At 38.0% G+C, this 18,234-nt stretch overlaps 1 protein-coding gene across 1 annotated transcript in view; it reads right to left on the bottom strand.

Annotated features, from left to right (window-relative positions):
• Nucleotides 1-18,234, bottom strand: part of SPOCK3 (SPARC (osteonectin), cwcv and kazal like domains proteoglycan 3) — a 202,687-nt gene that overhangs the window by 13,761 nt on the left and 170,692 nt on the right. The window contains exon 5 of the mRNA XM_072120146.1: nt 9,502-9,616. Coding sequence (XP_071976247.1) covers nt 9,502-9,616 — 115 coding nt within the window. The remainder of the gene's footprint in view (nt 1-9,501; nt 9,617-18,234) is intronic.

The raw sequence follows: 18,234 nt of genomic DNA, 5'->3' as shown, positions 1-18,234 counted from the left end.
TCTGAGAACCAAGTTGGCACTGACGCCTCGTCAAAATTCCAAGAAAAAAAAAAACACAATGTAAAATGTCAGAGCAAAATCTATCTAGCAATAAATGTGCTTGTTAATCACAAAGCGTGGACATTATTTGAACTAACTGGATGTGTTGATTATCAGCTCGATTGCTTTCAGCTCAAAAGATCTGTCATATTCTATCAGCCGTGTGCTTATTTTTTGCTACGTGCCAGTGCTCCAACAATGAGTGTATTAAGTCCTATAACTGCATCACCATTCTATACTGCTTGATAGATTTGTGAAACAGAGACTGATTGCTGTGTCATGATGACATCAGCGGTTCTTCAGGAACAGGCTGAAAGTAATCTGTCTGTAGCTTGTGCCTAAAGAAAGAAAATGACAAATGGATCGTCTCTTCATTGTGCCTGTTCTATTCTCTCAAATAAATTCATAAAAACCCAACAGGGAATATTCCATTTACATTTTATTTCTCTCTTATGACAGTTAATGCAAAACTAGATTTCCTCATTTGTACATTTTTTTTCTACTCTTATCTTACATCAGGATCAGATGTTTGCCCTCCAATGCACTGGTCCTTAGTAATTTATTAAGCTTTACTATACTCCTTTACTGTTTTGTCTATATATAAAGGCACACAGAAAAATAATTTCATTGGCCACTTTTGTATAAAGTTTTCTCCAGAAACAATAGATGCAAAAGCCAGATGTACCACAGTTGTGGCGCACCAGTTCTGTTTTTATGACTAAATGAGGCACAAGGTTGCAACTGAATTATCAGATGCTACAACCATCTGTGATGCTGTTATTAATCACTGGTGAGTTCAGCATGATTTTGCGACTGCACTTTTGGTGCAACATAGGCGCAACCTTTGATTCGGCTACTTACATTTAAGTGTCCTACAAGCTCCACACTGTTTCTCTCCCACCCCCAGCATGAAAATGACCCTCAAACCAGAGCTCAGGTGTCTGACAGGCTGAACCCAGCGATCCTCCTCAACAGTGTCTTCTATCATCTCCTGGAGGAGATCATCCAGTGCTGATCTTGTGCTGCCCTCCTGCAGTTCTGGCCAGTTTTCCCCCTCAGACACTAGTGCTTTAAAGGTAACCTGTCACCAGGGACCTCATTTTCACTAAAGATAGATTGTTTAAGCCCATGACACCTACAGTGCAAAAATGCCTCTCTGCCTTTTCTAAGCATTTGCATTACAATATAATTGTGTGTTATAACTTACTCTTGCATCCTGACAAAATCCTGGGGTAGTCATAGTGGTTAGACTTTGGTTTACATGCATTTCAAAAAACAACATGTGACCTGTCTGAGCTGCAGGCTGCCTCCATCTTTGTGTTCCTGTACAGCTCTGTCCCTCCCCCACTGATGTCATCTCACTAAGCTGTGACCTCTGAGAAGGGGCAGGAGGGAGAAGCTGTACTGGAGCACAAAGGTGGGGGCCAAGATCTGAGGAGTGAGAACACAGACAAGACACATGTTGTTTTTTTAAATGCATCCAAACCAAAGTCCAGCCCCTGTGACTACCCCAGGATTTTGTCAGGATGCAAGAGTAAGTTATAACACACAGTTATATTGTAATGCAAATGCTTAGAAAAGGCAGAAAGGCAGATTTGCACTGCAGCTGTAATGGGCATCTGCAACCTGTCTTTAGTGAAAATGAGGTCCCTGGTGACAGGTTCCCTTTAAGCCTGCTACACAGGAACACTTCTCTCTACTGTCTGCAAGCTCACACAAACTTCTTTTCTATCTTGCTTTGAGCTGCTGCTTTTGCACGGCTGCTGTAATATACAGCTACTACACTGCTCTGCAGAGAGCTCAGGTTCTTGCTTCTCAGTCTACGCCACCTTCTGACTGCAGTGTTTTTGTGCCAAAATTGTGCCTAAATCAAAAAGTCGCTAATGATGAATCATTAATAGGTGCAGCAAAACATCTGGATTGATAGCATAAATTTGGAAAATATTTGTATTTTTGATGCATGGCTAGTTTGGTGTTTTGTCGCAAAACTGGCACAAAATTACCACAACAAAATGAAAAATTGCTAAAACAACAAAACTAGTGATACATCTGGCCTCTACATAATGATATAGACAGCTGGAAAATGAAGGGGGGGGGGGGGGATTTCTCATGATGCACCAGAAGATCTGTATTTAATTACAATTAAAAAGTATACATGGTACATGAATACCAAGTGTGAGTTAAGCGGCCCAACCAACAACCCCCTGAATCCACACAAGTGTAAAAACTTCTTACTATAAATTGTAAAAGGATACTCATTAGATATTAAACAATAGTAGAACTGGGTTAAGCCAAAGACCAGGTATCTGATAATGGTATTACCATTATCAGGTAATGGTACGTCAAACCAACCATATCATAAAGCCATAAATCAACCAGTAAGTCTCCTTCTGAACAGGCAGTAAGTGGTAGAGAGTATGAAAGAAAGAGCCCCGTTGGTTTTGGGTGATAAAACGTATAGGGTACTCTTATACTCCCCACAACTTACTGTCCTTACTGGACAGGACTTATTGGGGGACATATGGTTTTATGATGTGGTTGGTTTGACATGCCTTTACCCAATAATACCCCAATAGTGGTACTTGGCACACTTTTGCTATTGTTTAAAATCTTATATGTATTCTTCTACAGTTTATACTGAGCAGTTTTTACGCTGGGTGTTGGCTGTGCAACTTTACCAAACCCAACTCCTCTTGGTCTCATCTACCATGTGTACTTTTTAAATGTGGATCTTCTATGTTTTTGTACAAGTTCAAGTTTTTTTCTCGAAATGTAACTGAATAAAATTATTATATTTTATACTAAGCCTTGATTTCACATGATCTTTTTCTTTTTGAGCAGTTGTTCATGTGTTGGCTTGGTTCTTGGTTAATTGTTTTAATACTCCTTAGCTGAGCCTACCATTTTTTCCTTTAAATAAGGGGGAAATAAACACCAGGAATTGCAACCATTTCAAGGTTTGCATACCAGAAAACTGGTGTGCAAGCTTTGACAACCCCCCCCCCACTCCCCCAAGGTTTAATTTTGGTACAGCAGGTGTTAGGAGTGTTATTTTTTGATTATTTGAATATAGAGTCACAGCCTGTTCCTTATTCTTCCCTGCATCACTGAAGACCGAAGTGGATTTGTGCATACATTTAGAATACATCAATTAGGCCCTAAAAATGAAAAAGGTGAAAATTTTCCTTTTACCCCTAATTTTTGTAAGCCATAAGGAATAAAAGATGACATAACCCTGAAAAATGTGTAAAACTATTTCTCCCGAGTGTAAAAGTACCCCACATGTGCCTATAAAATGTTGTATGGGCGCACAGTAGAGCAAAAGATGGATGTTTGTCTTTTAGAAGCCAAATTTGACAGAAATCCTTCACGTGTCAGGATGCATTTGGAGACCCCTAGTGGTATAAAACTGAGGTAAACCGAGAAAAGTGACCTTAATTGTTGAATGGACGCCCCTTGGAGAATTTAGCAAGGTGTAATATGTGGTGTATTGAGTATTTTGAACATACAGGTTTCCAAATATGATGTGCAATGGAGTCCAAGATGGAAATTACAATTATTTCTGGAAAGCCATTATGTGACGCCCGTTATGTGGTGCCCATTATGTGACGCCCAGTTTGTGCCACTGTGAAATGTCAGCTCTCTGATTAGGAAGCCATGTTTCCTGATGTGAGATAGGAACGCTAGCCAGAAAATCCAGCAGGGCTCTGGAATGAAAATAATAATAAATAAATAAAGAAAGAAATAAAGAACTTGGAGAAGAAACAAATCCAGAAGCTTGGAGGGGAAATAGAAAACCTAAATAAAAAACAAAAAACCCACAAGTGACCCAAGTTTGCAAACTACACGCCGCAATGAAATAATTGAGGGGCATGGTGATCAATTGACATAACAGTTGTTATAATAATTCCTTTTCCCGAAATGAATTCACAACCAAGGTTGGACGTGAATTGTGAATGCGTTGCGTATAAGGAAGCGGAATATATCAGGGGACCAACTAAAATTTTGTCACTCTGGAGTTGCCACAGGTCTTTTAATAGTATGTAGTGTACATCCTTACTCCTCTTTTGGAACAGACTCTTTTCTGAGGTTTTCCTTTAGAAGCAGCGGAATTCCCCAAGAAAATTCTGTCCTGATAAAACCGGGGGACATCTAATCCAGAGGTACTGGGGTCCTGTCCTTGTCCAAATATTAGTTTCCGAATATTTGCCTCTTGAAAATGGAGAAATGATACGGCAGGACGTGCACATTGGAACAGCTGATAAGAGTTGTACAGCATTATCTGTACAATGCACAAGGCCAGCGCTTTTGTACCATATCTTTGTTTTTCGTAAGGTGCTTTACGGTGTCAGGAATGGGCACGCTGGGATAAAAGTTATCCACATACAAATGGTAACCCTTATCCAGAAGTGGGTGAACAGATCGGTCAATCGGAGCCCTCTGAGAGATGGCATGATGCCACCAGACATGGCCCCTACCACTGATGATTGGTGCAGCAACAATTATCGGCAAGTGTTGCTCTTATTCACCCCAGTGATGCCCATTGTGACGAATATTGCTGCGATTGGCTGGTCCAGATTGACCAGCCAATAGCACATGAACAGAGGGGGGCAGCGAAACCCCTCTGGACCACAAGGCAAAATTGGTGGTTGTCACGAACAGCCTCCACCTTGCCCGAACAAGGTGTGTACAAACATGGTGATCGGTATTACTGACGTTGTAAGTAAAATTGATGCTATTGACTGGTCTGAATATGAACTGGAGGGGGACACAACCCCTCTGGTCCATGGGGGAGGAGGCATGGCTGTCGGGAACAGCTGCCATCTTGACCCGATTACCGTGTCTGAACTGTGTTGGCAAGTCACTTCCCACTGCACCGTTCTATTACAGCGCACGTCAGGAAGGGTTTAAAGGCTATACAATCTTTAATTATTTTTTGGCAATTTGAACAAATTATTATTATTATTGGGCTGTGGGTCTTTAGCTTATTGATACAATTTTCTTAACTCTTTACGTGTGGCGGAAAATAAAATCATCAATTCTTGTTTCAGATTTTTAGCATTTTTTGGGGAGCGTTCACTGTAGCATAAAAATAATATATTATGTTTATTCTATGATTACGGTGATGCCTCATTTATATAGTTTTATTTATATTTATTCAATTTTATTGAAGAAAAACTAGAATAGAAAAAATTGCATTTGCTTTAGTACTGCCATATTTACAGCCGCATAACTTTAGTATTTTTTGGTGGAGCTGGTTGTGGGCTTATTTTTTGTGTGACAAGTTGTTCTTTTCAGTGGTATCATTTTGGTGCTTGTAATGTTTTTGGATCACTTTTTAGAACATTTTTTGTAAAGGAATTTGATGAAAAAATTTACACTTTTGGCAAGCAGGAGCACTGTAAATAAAATCATATGTAACATAACATGGTGGGATATATTAGTTATAGGATGATATAGATTACTTTGCATCATGTAAACCAAATGTTGGGGAGGTCTGTATTAATAAATTAGGGGTGTTGTATATTGAGTGGTGTGCTTTGCAGGCTATAATTCCAGTAGAATATTTATATATAATGAAGGGATGTTTTATATGTGTGGAGTATGCGGTCAGTTGTGTTGTGAGGGGTATATATTATTTAGGAGTACAGTGTTGTTATCCAGGAGACTTTATACTTTAAGTGACTGTGGTATTTTTCGGGACGCCAAGTGGAGATGTGCTGAAGGTATCTGGCCGTGAATTCAGCAGTGATACATCATGGATGCGACGCGTTTCAGCTCCGGACTGGAGCTTTCATCAGGATGCCTGTTGAAAGCTCCAGTCCGGAGCTGAAACGCGTCGCATTGTTAATAAATAAGTTTCTAACTTGTCAGAAGAGACTGCCGTCTCTTCATTTACCTCCGTGAGCGCCGGTCCGTCATCATTACTACCTGTACGGGCTTCTATTACATCACTCTCCGCGGTGTGGATTCCTGGGTCCATCCGAGGGAGGCTGTTCTCTGGACCGGCTGCCATTCTATACAAAGCGGACTCTCATCAAGAACCAGGTGAGAGTCAAATTGTGACATCTGGATCACTTTGTCTCACCTTTCCATGACAATATTACACTAGGGTTGAGCCTTCTTTTGTGTTTGTTCCCCTTTGGTGCTTCCGACACTCATTACTCTCGAGTGTTGGGGCCCATTCCAGGTTTTCTTCATTAAATACTGATGGTGACATGGAAACATTTTGAAAAAGTTTTAACAAAATTGGTCTCCTTCTGGAGACCAATGCCTAAATCCTGATCAGTGATAATGCTAATATATCACTAATACTAATATACATGTATTAAGAGTTCTGTACTGCTTTCTCAATATATAAAAAGTGAAGCCTCCTGTCTTTTATCTTATCAGTCATAAAATGGCAGCAGGTGGAGGGTCATGTGATCTCTATCTGTCCAAGGACCTTGATCTCATATTCATGAATACTATCATACAGCAATTGTTCATGGACAGTTAGAGATCACATGACCCACCATATGCCACCATTTTATGGACAGGAATGTCTGGCTGATGAGGTTGAAGATAGGAAACTTCACTTTACAAATCAAGAAAGTAGAGCAGAAATTTTAATAGATATTTGTTGGTAAATTACTTAATATCCTGCCCCCCACACTTACACAGACATTACAAAAACATGAGGAAAAGTGGCCAACCCCTTTCATGCTGTTTCCTTAGCTACAGCTCTGTATCCATGTTATATAGGAGAACTTATCGACTTCATCTTTCACTGTTTACACTTTAAACATTATTTTTCAGTCCATGGATTGTTCTATTCTGTATACTGTAGATACTCAAGTATAAACCAAGTTTTCAGCACAAAAAATGTGCTGAGAAACTCAAACTCGGCTCACTTTTCCAATGTCCCCCGCAGGTCCTTGCACGGCGGCCGTGCACACAATATGATGTCAGCGGCGTCTGATTTCATAGTGTGTCCACCCAGCAAGCAAGGATCTGCTTCTTCTCGATAAAAAGGACCTGCAGGGGGAGTTGGATTTTTTGTTTATTTATTTATGCATACTAGAGAAGGGGGGTGAATTATATTTTTTTCATTTTCTTAAATTTGAGTAATCAGCAAGTGGCTAAAAATGTGTAGAAATGATGTAGAAATATGTGGCACTGGAAATTTCTAGCCTTATCTGATGTTACATTTCCTTCTACTTCTATTATTTTCCCAGGCTTAATCATAGGTTACGTATCCCCCTTAAAATCTTAGCACTTTGGGCATAATGGGAACCTGAGATCCCAGCTTTTTAATAATTTTGAAAATACTTGTGTGTTAAAATGAAATTTCATCAATATAAGTATGCATATACAGGTTACTGTTGAATTCTTGAATAGGACCACTCTCTATAACTCGACACCAGCTGACCAGGCAGATTCCACCTTTTTAGTTTTTTATGATACATGACTTTTTAAAGATTCCAACGATGTAGGAGTTATATAGCTATTGGGAGGTGTGATATTTGTCAGAGAAGTTGTAATTCTTTATGAATAGATCAGGCAAAACAATGTACTGTAGCATCAGCCTGAATCCCACAGAATTTAACTGAACTTTCTAAATTCTACCGCAGAAAAAAAATATCTATTTGTATTACAGAACTTTGTCCCCATAGTTTCCTTGCAATGCAACATGGAGTGTTATTTGCCTTGGCAGAAGCTGACTGGCATTTGTTTCTAAAATTTGGTTTCTAGTGGATACAATAATAAATATTATTATTGGAAAATATTGTATTGTAACAGAAATAGTCACATTAATGTTATTAAACAACACCTAACATATTCAGATGAAGCAGAAAATAAATAAACGTGATCTAAATATGGAAAATGTGTTATGTATACTTACCCCTAGCTTGATTAGTAAGTGAAATGACTGTCACTTGGTAATTATCAGTTTTAATTAGCAGACTCGGAATCAATGAGGTGGGACAGCTAATGTTATTTACCTCTTTAACACTTCTAACGTGTTGTACTTCCTGTAATTAGCTTTTCAACCATAATCCATTGAAAATTTGCAGATGTCAGTGCTGCTAGTTTTATATGAAATACAGTATGAGAGACGATGTTATGAAGAAAGATAGCAGGGGGGTCAGGAAGACAAAGTCATGAAAATAAACATGTCTCAGTTGTCTTATAAAACTTCACTGCCTTGGCAACAGTGATCAGTATACATATTGTTCTGTAAAGAATGCTGAATGCACCAAGAACATTTTCAATTGTATTTTGGTGTTAGAAAATATGTAAACATGTGGAACTAGGTGCCAACCTTTACATCAAATGTAGTTGAAATGTATATCTCTATATTTCAACTTGCTTTGATTGTTGAATCCTTTCATAATATAGTTCAAGGCCCGATGCTTGTAAATGTGGAAGATATGTATCTCCATGTGCACTGATTATACAATGCAAAAAAAAAATCATTATTCAAGGATGTTATCTACCATTGTGCTTCCTAGAGAAGCATAAAGCATAAACCTATTTATGGATTTATTTTGCACACAAATTTGATTTGTAGCCATTAATGATAAATGTGTTGGTAAAATTAGTGAAGCTAACCTGTATACAAACATGCTCAGCCCGTGGAAACCCATGTGCTGCTCCAATCACAGACCGAGAGCAGTGCAGTGGGAAACGTCACTAAAAGCGCTATTTCCGGTTATAATGCTGGGTGCGACCGATTCATTTAGAACGTGTGCCAGAAATCATGACTCTGTCGCTTCCCTGCACTGGCCCGACAGTTCACCAACTTTATTGCTGTGCACCTTTAACATAGGGATTGTGACTCAATTTGCATGTTAAATACGGCGCATGAACGCCCCATTATTTGTGTCGTATGGAGACTTCTTAAAGTTTTCACCTAAAAGAATGTGCAAAGTCCGACAGAAGTGCAGTGCAAAGCCCACTATGCAAGGACTACCTGCCTTCTTGCCTGAACAGCAGCGGCGACACTGTTACATTTTTCAGAGTGTTCGGCCATCAGACAGGGACTCCTTGCACCATAGTTCTCTTACTTATATATCTATATTGATCTGTTCAAACTCAATTTAACAGATCTATTAGCCACATCGACTAGACTTATCATGATAAAGACAAACCTACAACAGTGAGAAGTAAGGCTTTATGAAGAAGCAGAATTAAATCCTTGTGGCATACTTTTTCCACAAATTGTCTATGACTGACCCATGGAAAACTGTTTTGACTAGGACATGTTCTACTTAATTGTTTTTTTTTACCTAGGCCTTAGAAGAACAATTTAGCTGAAGAATTAATAAAGAATAATATAAAATAATTAAATACAATAAAAATTAAAAAGTAAGATCTAGCAATATTTGCCATAATAATTCTGGAGTTTCAAAATAAATGTCTTCCCCTGATCCTATTAAACCACACATATAGTAGCCACAAACTATTTATTAGTCTTACCTCTTTTATTGTTCTTGTTTACAGGTCTTGCTTTGCTTGAAGAGCAGGGACAGTACCCATTACACTTCACTGATATTTGTTTACCCAAGATACATGCTTGATATTCTAATTTACACTGAAATATACAAGAAAAAACATAACCAGCATGTTACATAAACTCATTTTATAATACTTTAAGTTCATACATATAATTAGCTCACATTTAATCATACATTATATTTTATGTACTGTACATAATGTTTAAAGTTTTAAAAAACAAAGAAAAGAAAAAAGAAGAATGATGATTTTTTTTCCCCAGTATAAACAGAGATTATAAAAATTTTGTACATTATGGAGAAAAAAACCAGGACGCATCTATAGACACATTGGGGCAGATTTATCGAGTGTCTGAAAGTCAGAATATTTCCAGTTGCCCATGGCAACCAATCACAGCTCCCCTTAAAATATTCATGAGCACTGATTGATAAATCTGCCCCAATAAATACAAATTCTCCGGAAGTCCACAACAACAAGTAAAAACATATGTGAGCGATGCAAAGTGCATTATATTTTTTTATGTTATGGTAGAATACCCATTTAAGTTGTAACTGTACAATTACCTAACAATTTTTTTTAGCACAGCTGTAAAGAGCCTTTGACAACAATTCCAATGATACCTCACAAAAGCAATGATACCTGTATCATGCTGCTGGCTTGATCTTATCCTGAGACATAGGGATAATAGATATATGAAGCTATCTGTAAAATACTCTCAGCTTTTCCAGAAGTGGGCGGGACTTCCTGGTTGTGACATCAGCTATGGCCAATGATGCTTATAGCACTCAGGTCGTTCATATGAATGTGCACAAACTGCTCATCCAATCAGGACACAGAATCAGTGTTACTGCTTTTACAAATATCTAGTGCAGAGCAAGGCAGGGAGGACACAGATCACTGGAGCTCTGCATTATACACTGGATCTACTACATCACAAAGAAAAAGATATATTAAGGGTGCATTCACGCATAGCATGAATGCATAAGAACAGCTGTGAAGAGGAGATTTGCCTGATTACATAGCTGTTAACATTGTGTTTACAAAATGCATGAGTTAACACAATGTTAAAACATACATCAACATAATTTTAACACAGCATTAACATGTGTGTCTGTTAATGTGTTAACATATGTTAACACAGTGTTAATGCAAAGTTGTACTTTAAAGCTAACTTAGATAATGGTTCTATTTATATATGTTTGAATAAACACATAAATGTATCCATTAGACTTGGCAACTCACAGTGCAATGGAGTATGTGAAGTCTGAAGCAGGAGTTGGCCTCTTCACCTCATGTCGCCACAGATGGAGGGTTATGTGACCTTATCTGTCTATGAACAATTGCGATGCCAGGACCTTGATCTCATATTCATGTAGATTTAATAGATTTATATTGGTAAATTACATAATATCCTGCCCCCCACACTTACACACACATTATGAAACAGTCAGAAGTCAGAGTCAGGTGTGAATGTCAGGTATCAAATGTACTATTATACTATTATATTATACTATACTATTGACTCTGACCAAGTCCTGAAATGGACACTGTACTGAGTAAAATGATTGTATTGTTTGTTAAGTGCATCTCTTTAAAGGCAATGGAATATAAAATGCATATCTCTACCTACATAATTCCCTTAAATAGCGCACATAGATTATGCAGCGCTGCACACATCTACTTTGTCCTTCCAACCATTTCCCCTTGGTTGGATGTTTGCCTAATATCAAGATTCCATTATAAGTTAACACAAATATATATATATATATATATATATATATATATATATATATATATATGCACTCACCGGCCACTTTATTAGGTACACCTGTAAAACTACTCTTTAACACTTAATTTCTAATCAGCCAATCACATTTAGGCATGTAGACATGGTCAAGACAATCTCCTGCAGTTCAAACCGAGCATAAGTATGGGGAAGAAAGGTAATTTGAGTGCCTTTGAACGTGGCATGGTTGTTGGTGCCAGAAGGGCTGGTCTGAGTATTTCAGAAACTGCTGATCTACTGGGATTTTCATGCACAACCATCTCTAGGGTTTACAGAGAATGGTCCGAAAAAGAAAAAACATCCAGTGAGCGGCAGTTCTGTGGGCGGAAATGCCTTGTTGATGCCAGAGGTCAGAGGAGAATGGGCAGACTGGTTCGAGCTGATAGAAAGGCAACAGTGACTCAAATCGCCACCCGTTACAACCAAGGTAGGCAGAAGAGCATCTCTGAACGCACAGTACGTCGAACTTTGAGGCAGATGGGCTACAGCAGCAGAAGACCACACCGGGTGCCACTCCTTTCAGCTAAGAACAGGAAACTGAGGCTACAATTTGCACAAGCTCATCGAAATTGGACAGTAGAAAATTGGAAAAACGTTGCCTGGTCTGATGAGTCTCGATTTCTGCTGCGACATTCGGATGGTAGGGTCAGAATTTGGCGTCAACAACATGAAAGCATGGATCTATCCTGCCTTGTATCAACGGTTCAGGCTGGTGGTGGTGGTGTCATGGTGTGGGGAACATTTTCTTGGCACTCTTTGGGCCCCTTGGTACCAATTGAGCATCGTTGCAACGCCACAGCCTACCTGAGTATTGTTGCTGACCATGTCCATCCCTTTATGACCACAATGTACCCAACATCTGATGGCTACTTTCAGCAGGATAATGCGTCATGTCATAAAGCTGGAATCATCTCAGACTGGTTTCTTGAACATGACAATGAGTTCACTGTACTCAAATGGCCTCCACAGTCACGAGATCTCAATCCAATAGAGCATCTTTGGGATGTGGTGGAACGGGAGATTCGCATCATGGATGTGCAGCCGACAAATCTGCGGCAACTGTGTGATGCCATCATGTCAATATGGACCAAAATCTCTGAGGAATGCTTCCAGAACCTTGTTGAATCTATGCCACGAAGAATTGAGGCATAGATATATATATCAATCAATACCCATTTCCTAACAAGGATGACCTGCACTAAAGAATGGTCTATTTTCTATGCCACTTGATACCATGTTGATGCTTTTAAATGCTGTTCTTGATTTTTTTACATACATAATTTTATGTTCTCAGATCACTTTTTCCTTAACCTTCACCACTTTCTTCGTTGCGCTGCCTGATGTGCCCTCTTGTCTTAGGGATTTTGATTAGAAATAGCAAAGGTTAAATTTATAATGGGCTCATTTATGTCGAAATAAGACATCATACTTAATGAGCCTACTCAGCACGTGCTTGTATCAGAATACATAGCTTCACATTACAGGGTTTGAAGGCTGACATTCACTGATTGCATTTCTGATTAATAATCAAGTTCAATTTTTGCAATTATAGAATCTCTGATGTCACTTAAAATATAAAATAAAACGAACCACAAAAATAAGATAAAATAATGTTTTCTAGGTAATTGTTTCAGAAATATATCAGCATGCAGCAAGACAAAGCAAAATTTATTTTGTAATCGGTTTTGAAGATTTGCACATGTACATGTTTAGTTAAGGTTTCCACAAAAAGAACAAATAGAGTTAAAAGGTCAAAAGGAAAGGTCAACTAGGGAAGTTGTGGAGTAATATTCTCTAATATTTATTGGCGCATTTTATAGTGAGTTAAGAAGAAAATATACACTCTAAAGCTGTTCAAGTAACAGATATTCCTGCCCTCCCCCACTTCATTCATATGTATAGAAAATAGCAGAAAAAGGAACCGTGGCACTCACTAGATAAAACAATGTACCTTTTATTTCTCTTTAAAACATGCATAGTGGGACAATGGAGTAGACTGGAGGAGCGGCAGCCATTTCATGCTGTAAAAGTGCTTTCTCCCTTTCCCTCTTACTAAGGGTCCCACGGCCGCATTTTCGTCGGTTTTCGGGATCGGGTCGGGGATTGTGTTGCACACGATGGTTTTGTGTCGCAATTGCGCCGGTTTTCATGTGTCACAAATCGGGGGGCGGGCCGACGGACCCGATGGACTATGTGCGGGATTAACATGCAGGATATTGGGCGCAAGATTTTCATGAAACGTGGTAGAGTTCATCCTTGTCGGACAGTCCAGATCGGGGATCGCATAGGGACCGAGTAAGTAAATGTGCCCTACTGTTTTATCTACTCTGGATTTCCATAAGAAGCCTGTTTTTTGACACATAGGGGGATTTTTATCTGGGCCTCTGATCCACGTCAGTGGCGTAGAAGACCTGAAATAATCGCAAATGCTAGCTTATTGCTAGCACTTGCGATTCTTCTCCCCCAATCAACCACCTTCACGGCAGTGGGTTGTGAAGGGGAGTGAAGAAGGGGTGCGGCTGGCTGAGTGGAGGGTGCTGCCGGCCGACAGTGGGCCGGCGTGGGGCATTACTGTCATCACGCCTGCACACTTGCTGCAGCCAGTGAGTATTCACATATGAAAAGTCACCGTCTGCGTTTATTTCTATGCCACGCTCTATGAGATAAGATAAGCGCTGTGCAGGACCCCACTGGATACATCAAGAGGCTGAAGGCACTGGCGTATGATAAATATCCCACATAGGATTTTTTTTGAGGATATTGCCCCCTGTTACTTCTACTTGTGGACTCATACATATGTACGCTGACTATACTGAACATGCATTTGTTTTCAATAGGTAAGGGGTAGGGTCTAGATACCACTAATGGCAGCTTTCTTTAGAGAACTACGCAATAAATATAGATGTGAATATTATCTCATTAATTAAATCCATTTTTTTCTTATTCTATAAAAACTTATATACATTTACAAAAGGTAACAAATGTACAGCGCAAAATTTTTGATACATTAGAGTTTATATAGAGTTTATAGAATTTATATACATTATATGATTTACAATAATATACAAACATATATCCACATATGCTGGTTTATAGTCCGAGAAAACATCTACATGCAAGAGTTACTGTTACATGGCAAAGTCAATATTCTTTTCCTGCCATCTGTTTACTGGAGTCTTTCAAATTGTTGCTAAAATCTAGCCTTCAGAAAAAAACAGCTCTACTTTCTCTCTTGCGTGAGAAGCGAGAAGAAAACTTTCTTTTAGGCAACTGTTATAAATAAAAGCATTGAATGTTTTCTAAATAAGAATAACAGCACAGCTGTAGGATCACAGTGTATCAAAAACAGCCATATGGAATGCCCATCTCACAGCCGTCAATGTGTTCACATTCTACTGCACATACAAATAGAAAAGGTTTCATTCCAAAACAGTGTGGGCAAGGGAGTTTAAGAAGATTTGTTTTGTTCTTTTGCTTTATTTGAACTTTGAAAATTTTATTCTATGACAAACCAGTAACAATATATAAGAAGAAGAATAAAAAAAGAGGCACAAAGCATCTCAGAATTTTCTCCTTTTTTTCTTTTCTTTTTTGCGATTTGTTTGGCCACATCTGATATATTTCCGCCTAAATTTGTGACTTTTCCACTCCCCTAGAAAAGTAACCTGAGCAAGAATTTTTCAGTGTTGTGCCTGATATATCTTTAAATTCCAAGTGTGAATGTATGAAAAAGTCCAAATTCTGGCGCAAATAGAGGTCAAAGAGTCACAAATAAACTCGAGACCAGACTAGGCATAGAAAAATACTTTAAAAGAAGTTGAAGAAGAGTTTGAGATTTCTGTGTGACGTTTGTGGGACTTTTAATTAAAAATTTGCAAAACCAAATACAGATGGCTGCCTCATATATCAACCTCCAAATCAAATATGAAAAGACACGCAAAATGTCCCGACTAAAGATACCATAAAGTATGGTATGCTTTAATACCAATACAGGATTATACTGTCAGTATGAGGTATTATGCTCACCGGTTGGCTTGAGAACTTTCACAACCACTCAGACAACATGTACAGAATTCCGATGCTGCAGTGGAATCCGTGTGCCTGATGTTACATGCTGCAGTTCATGAAGTGCAATGTCTTGAATAAAAAGACATGGGCGATCCACTAGAAATTATATTGGTAACAAAAATATTTTATTGGAAACTTTGCAAGTCCAAGTGGCGTGGATATGGCGTGAAGGGGAAAATAATTGCAATGCATGGTTTGCTATTCATGATTTGCGACTATTTCAGGCTGTATGTCAGAAAGTGGCGTAAAAGTCTTGATAAATTTTCACCTGTATGTGCATTGTATAATCTACAAACCATATTTTGTATAACAAAAATCTTTTATTTACATCATACAAAGTCTCTTTCCTGCGTACATCTCTGGACGTCTATAACAATATGAAAATTAAATCAATATTAAAGGGGTATTCCCTCGAACAAAAGTTAGGCCCTATCCACGGCCTAACTAGCTGATCAGTGGGAATCTCAGTGATCTATGTCAGCTCCATAGAGATTAATGGAGCAGCACGGTCATGCGCACCCCATCAGACCACTTCTTTTTGTGATCTGTGGGGGTCTCATCGCCGTGATAGGGCCTTACTTTTGTTTGTGGGAAAAACCCCTTTAAATAATGAATTATATTAATTTGAGAAATTAAATCAGTAACATTAACCATCCCCATTCTGTTATTATGCCATAGTATTTTCTATTTTCCATTTTATCATAAGGACTTTTGTCTTTATCTTTTTTAAGCTTCCAACCTATCTTCTTATGTATTATGAGACCCAATATAAATCCCATTTGTATCTGACTATACATAAGTTAATAAACTATTAAATAATAATAGCAATAAATACATTGCCTAATTAACTAGCTAAATTAAACTGTAACATAAAATATAATTGTATCAAACAAATTTACTAAACCATTGAAATATTTGCTATGAAGCAAAACTAATTAAAATATCGTGAAACTAAACTGTGAAAACTTCTTATAAAAGCTCAGATTTTCCTTTTACAATCAAAGGAATGCCAGACACACTCAAGGTTTTTTGACGATTGGGCCCTTGTGGTCTGTATTTGAAGAGTGAAAATTGAAGGAAAAGTATCACAATTTTTTTTACCAAAAATATAGCAATATGTTTCTGATGGATATTATTTTAAGATAAGAATGAATTCTGCTGTAAATTGAAATTATGCCAAAAATCTCCATTTCTACCAAAAGCCATTCCATTGATTTACTTTTTTGACAAATCAGCACCTGATGGGCGCCTGCTGCCATCACCATGGTCAGTGTTAACACTGGCTAGGTCAGTTGACTCTTTAGCCTCCTTGTTCAGCACAAAATGGCAGCATCTAAAGTTTTTTACCTAGCAAAACTATCCGCATCATTCTCCCTACACCGTGATCCTGGTACAGCACTAAAAGCACTAGAGCATATGCTACAAAATATATAACCTATAGAAACATTTTAACATATTAAAAAGTAAACCTCCTTTAAATTCTCATTTATCATATTAAAAAAAAACTTGATTATGTAAAATAAAAAGACTACATAACACTGGGGAACACTCATTTTGGTACCTATATAGTTTGAACTGTTTTAAGTATGTTTGGGCCCTGATTCTGGAAATAACACTTGTTTTCCCCTATCAGCTCTACTTTTGGAGATCTCCCATTGCCACCTTATGAAGTAATCGCTGCTGAAACTAGCCATCACTCATCATGTTGTACTAAAGAAATAAATGTTGATTAGTTAATAAATGTCATATTGCTGCTCAAACTAGTCGACAGTCAATATTATGCTAAAGAAATGTTTTAAATTAATGTCAAATTGTGTGGATGTGGTTTAGAGATCTTCCAATATTTTTGTAATTTCTTGCTAAAAGATGTTCCATTCACAATGGATGCTCCAGGAGTAATCAGCTTTAAGAAATAGAGATGAGCGGACCTGTGGTTTTAGTTCGAGTTTGGTGTTCAGCAGTAGCAAAGGCCATGAATTTGGTGGATTGGCTGTTCAATTGCCAATTTGGCAATACATTGGGATGGTACGGCTGAACCTGAATGCAGAACCAGAGCTAAAACTATGTGTCTGCTCCATAATAACCATAAGAACTATAAGTATAACAACAATGTACTTATTGCATAATTTCATACGCTGGATCTGCTAGAGAGAAATGGGGGGTATTTTTGGAATCAGCAGCTCAAAAATACCCAAAATCAGATGAAAAACAGGCACCATGTAATACAAACACAAGGTAGAAATATTACCTACTATATACCTACTTCCCACAAAAGTAATAAAAATGAAGATGTTGATGCATAAAAAAACTTTATGAATTTGGTTTTGAAGTCATACTGACTTGTAGCGTAAATTCTATATGTGAACCGCAAAGCATTTTTTAATAAAAATAAAAGTTAATAAAATACAGTCACTGGGGCACATGTGTCTATTTTTTGGCTTTGTCTATTTGTAGAGTTATGTTTTGTGTTCATATGACTTTTATTGTGACAATCTCCCTTCACAGATCACCATTGTCCAGTTTTTGTAGTGTTCCCTGAGCAATCACCCTGTTTGGAATTTACAACTTTTTTAAAAAGCCGCAAAAAGTTATGAAAATGCTTTTTTTAGGCATCACCCAAAGCTGGACTTAAGATACATGTCCACCAATAGAACAAAAAGAACAACATTTCTTGTAAAAAAAAACAAAGCATCAAAGAGGTACATAGCTAGAAAAATAACAAACTTATGTGTTTTACAACGACACTAAAAAAATATAACAAATTGCCACTTCCAAAACACAAAAACTGACTCCTTTTGTAGGGTTTAGGTCAGTGATGGCGAATCTTTTAGAGCCTCCGTGCC

This window comes from Engystomops pustulosus, chromosome 1, assembly GCF_040894005.1.
Source record: "Engystomops pustulosus chromosome 1, aEngPut4.maternal, whole genome shotgun sequence".
In the NCBI taxonomy this organism is placed as follows: Eukaryota; Metazoa; Chordata; class Amphibia; order Anura; family Leptodactylidae; genus Engystomops; species Engystomops pustulosus.
This window is presented reverse-complemented; position numbering and strand designations above follow the sequence as displayed.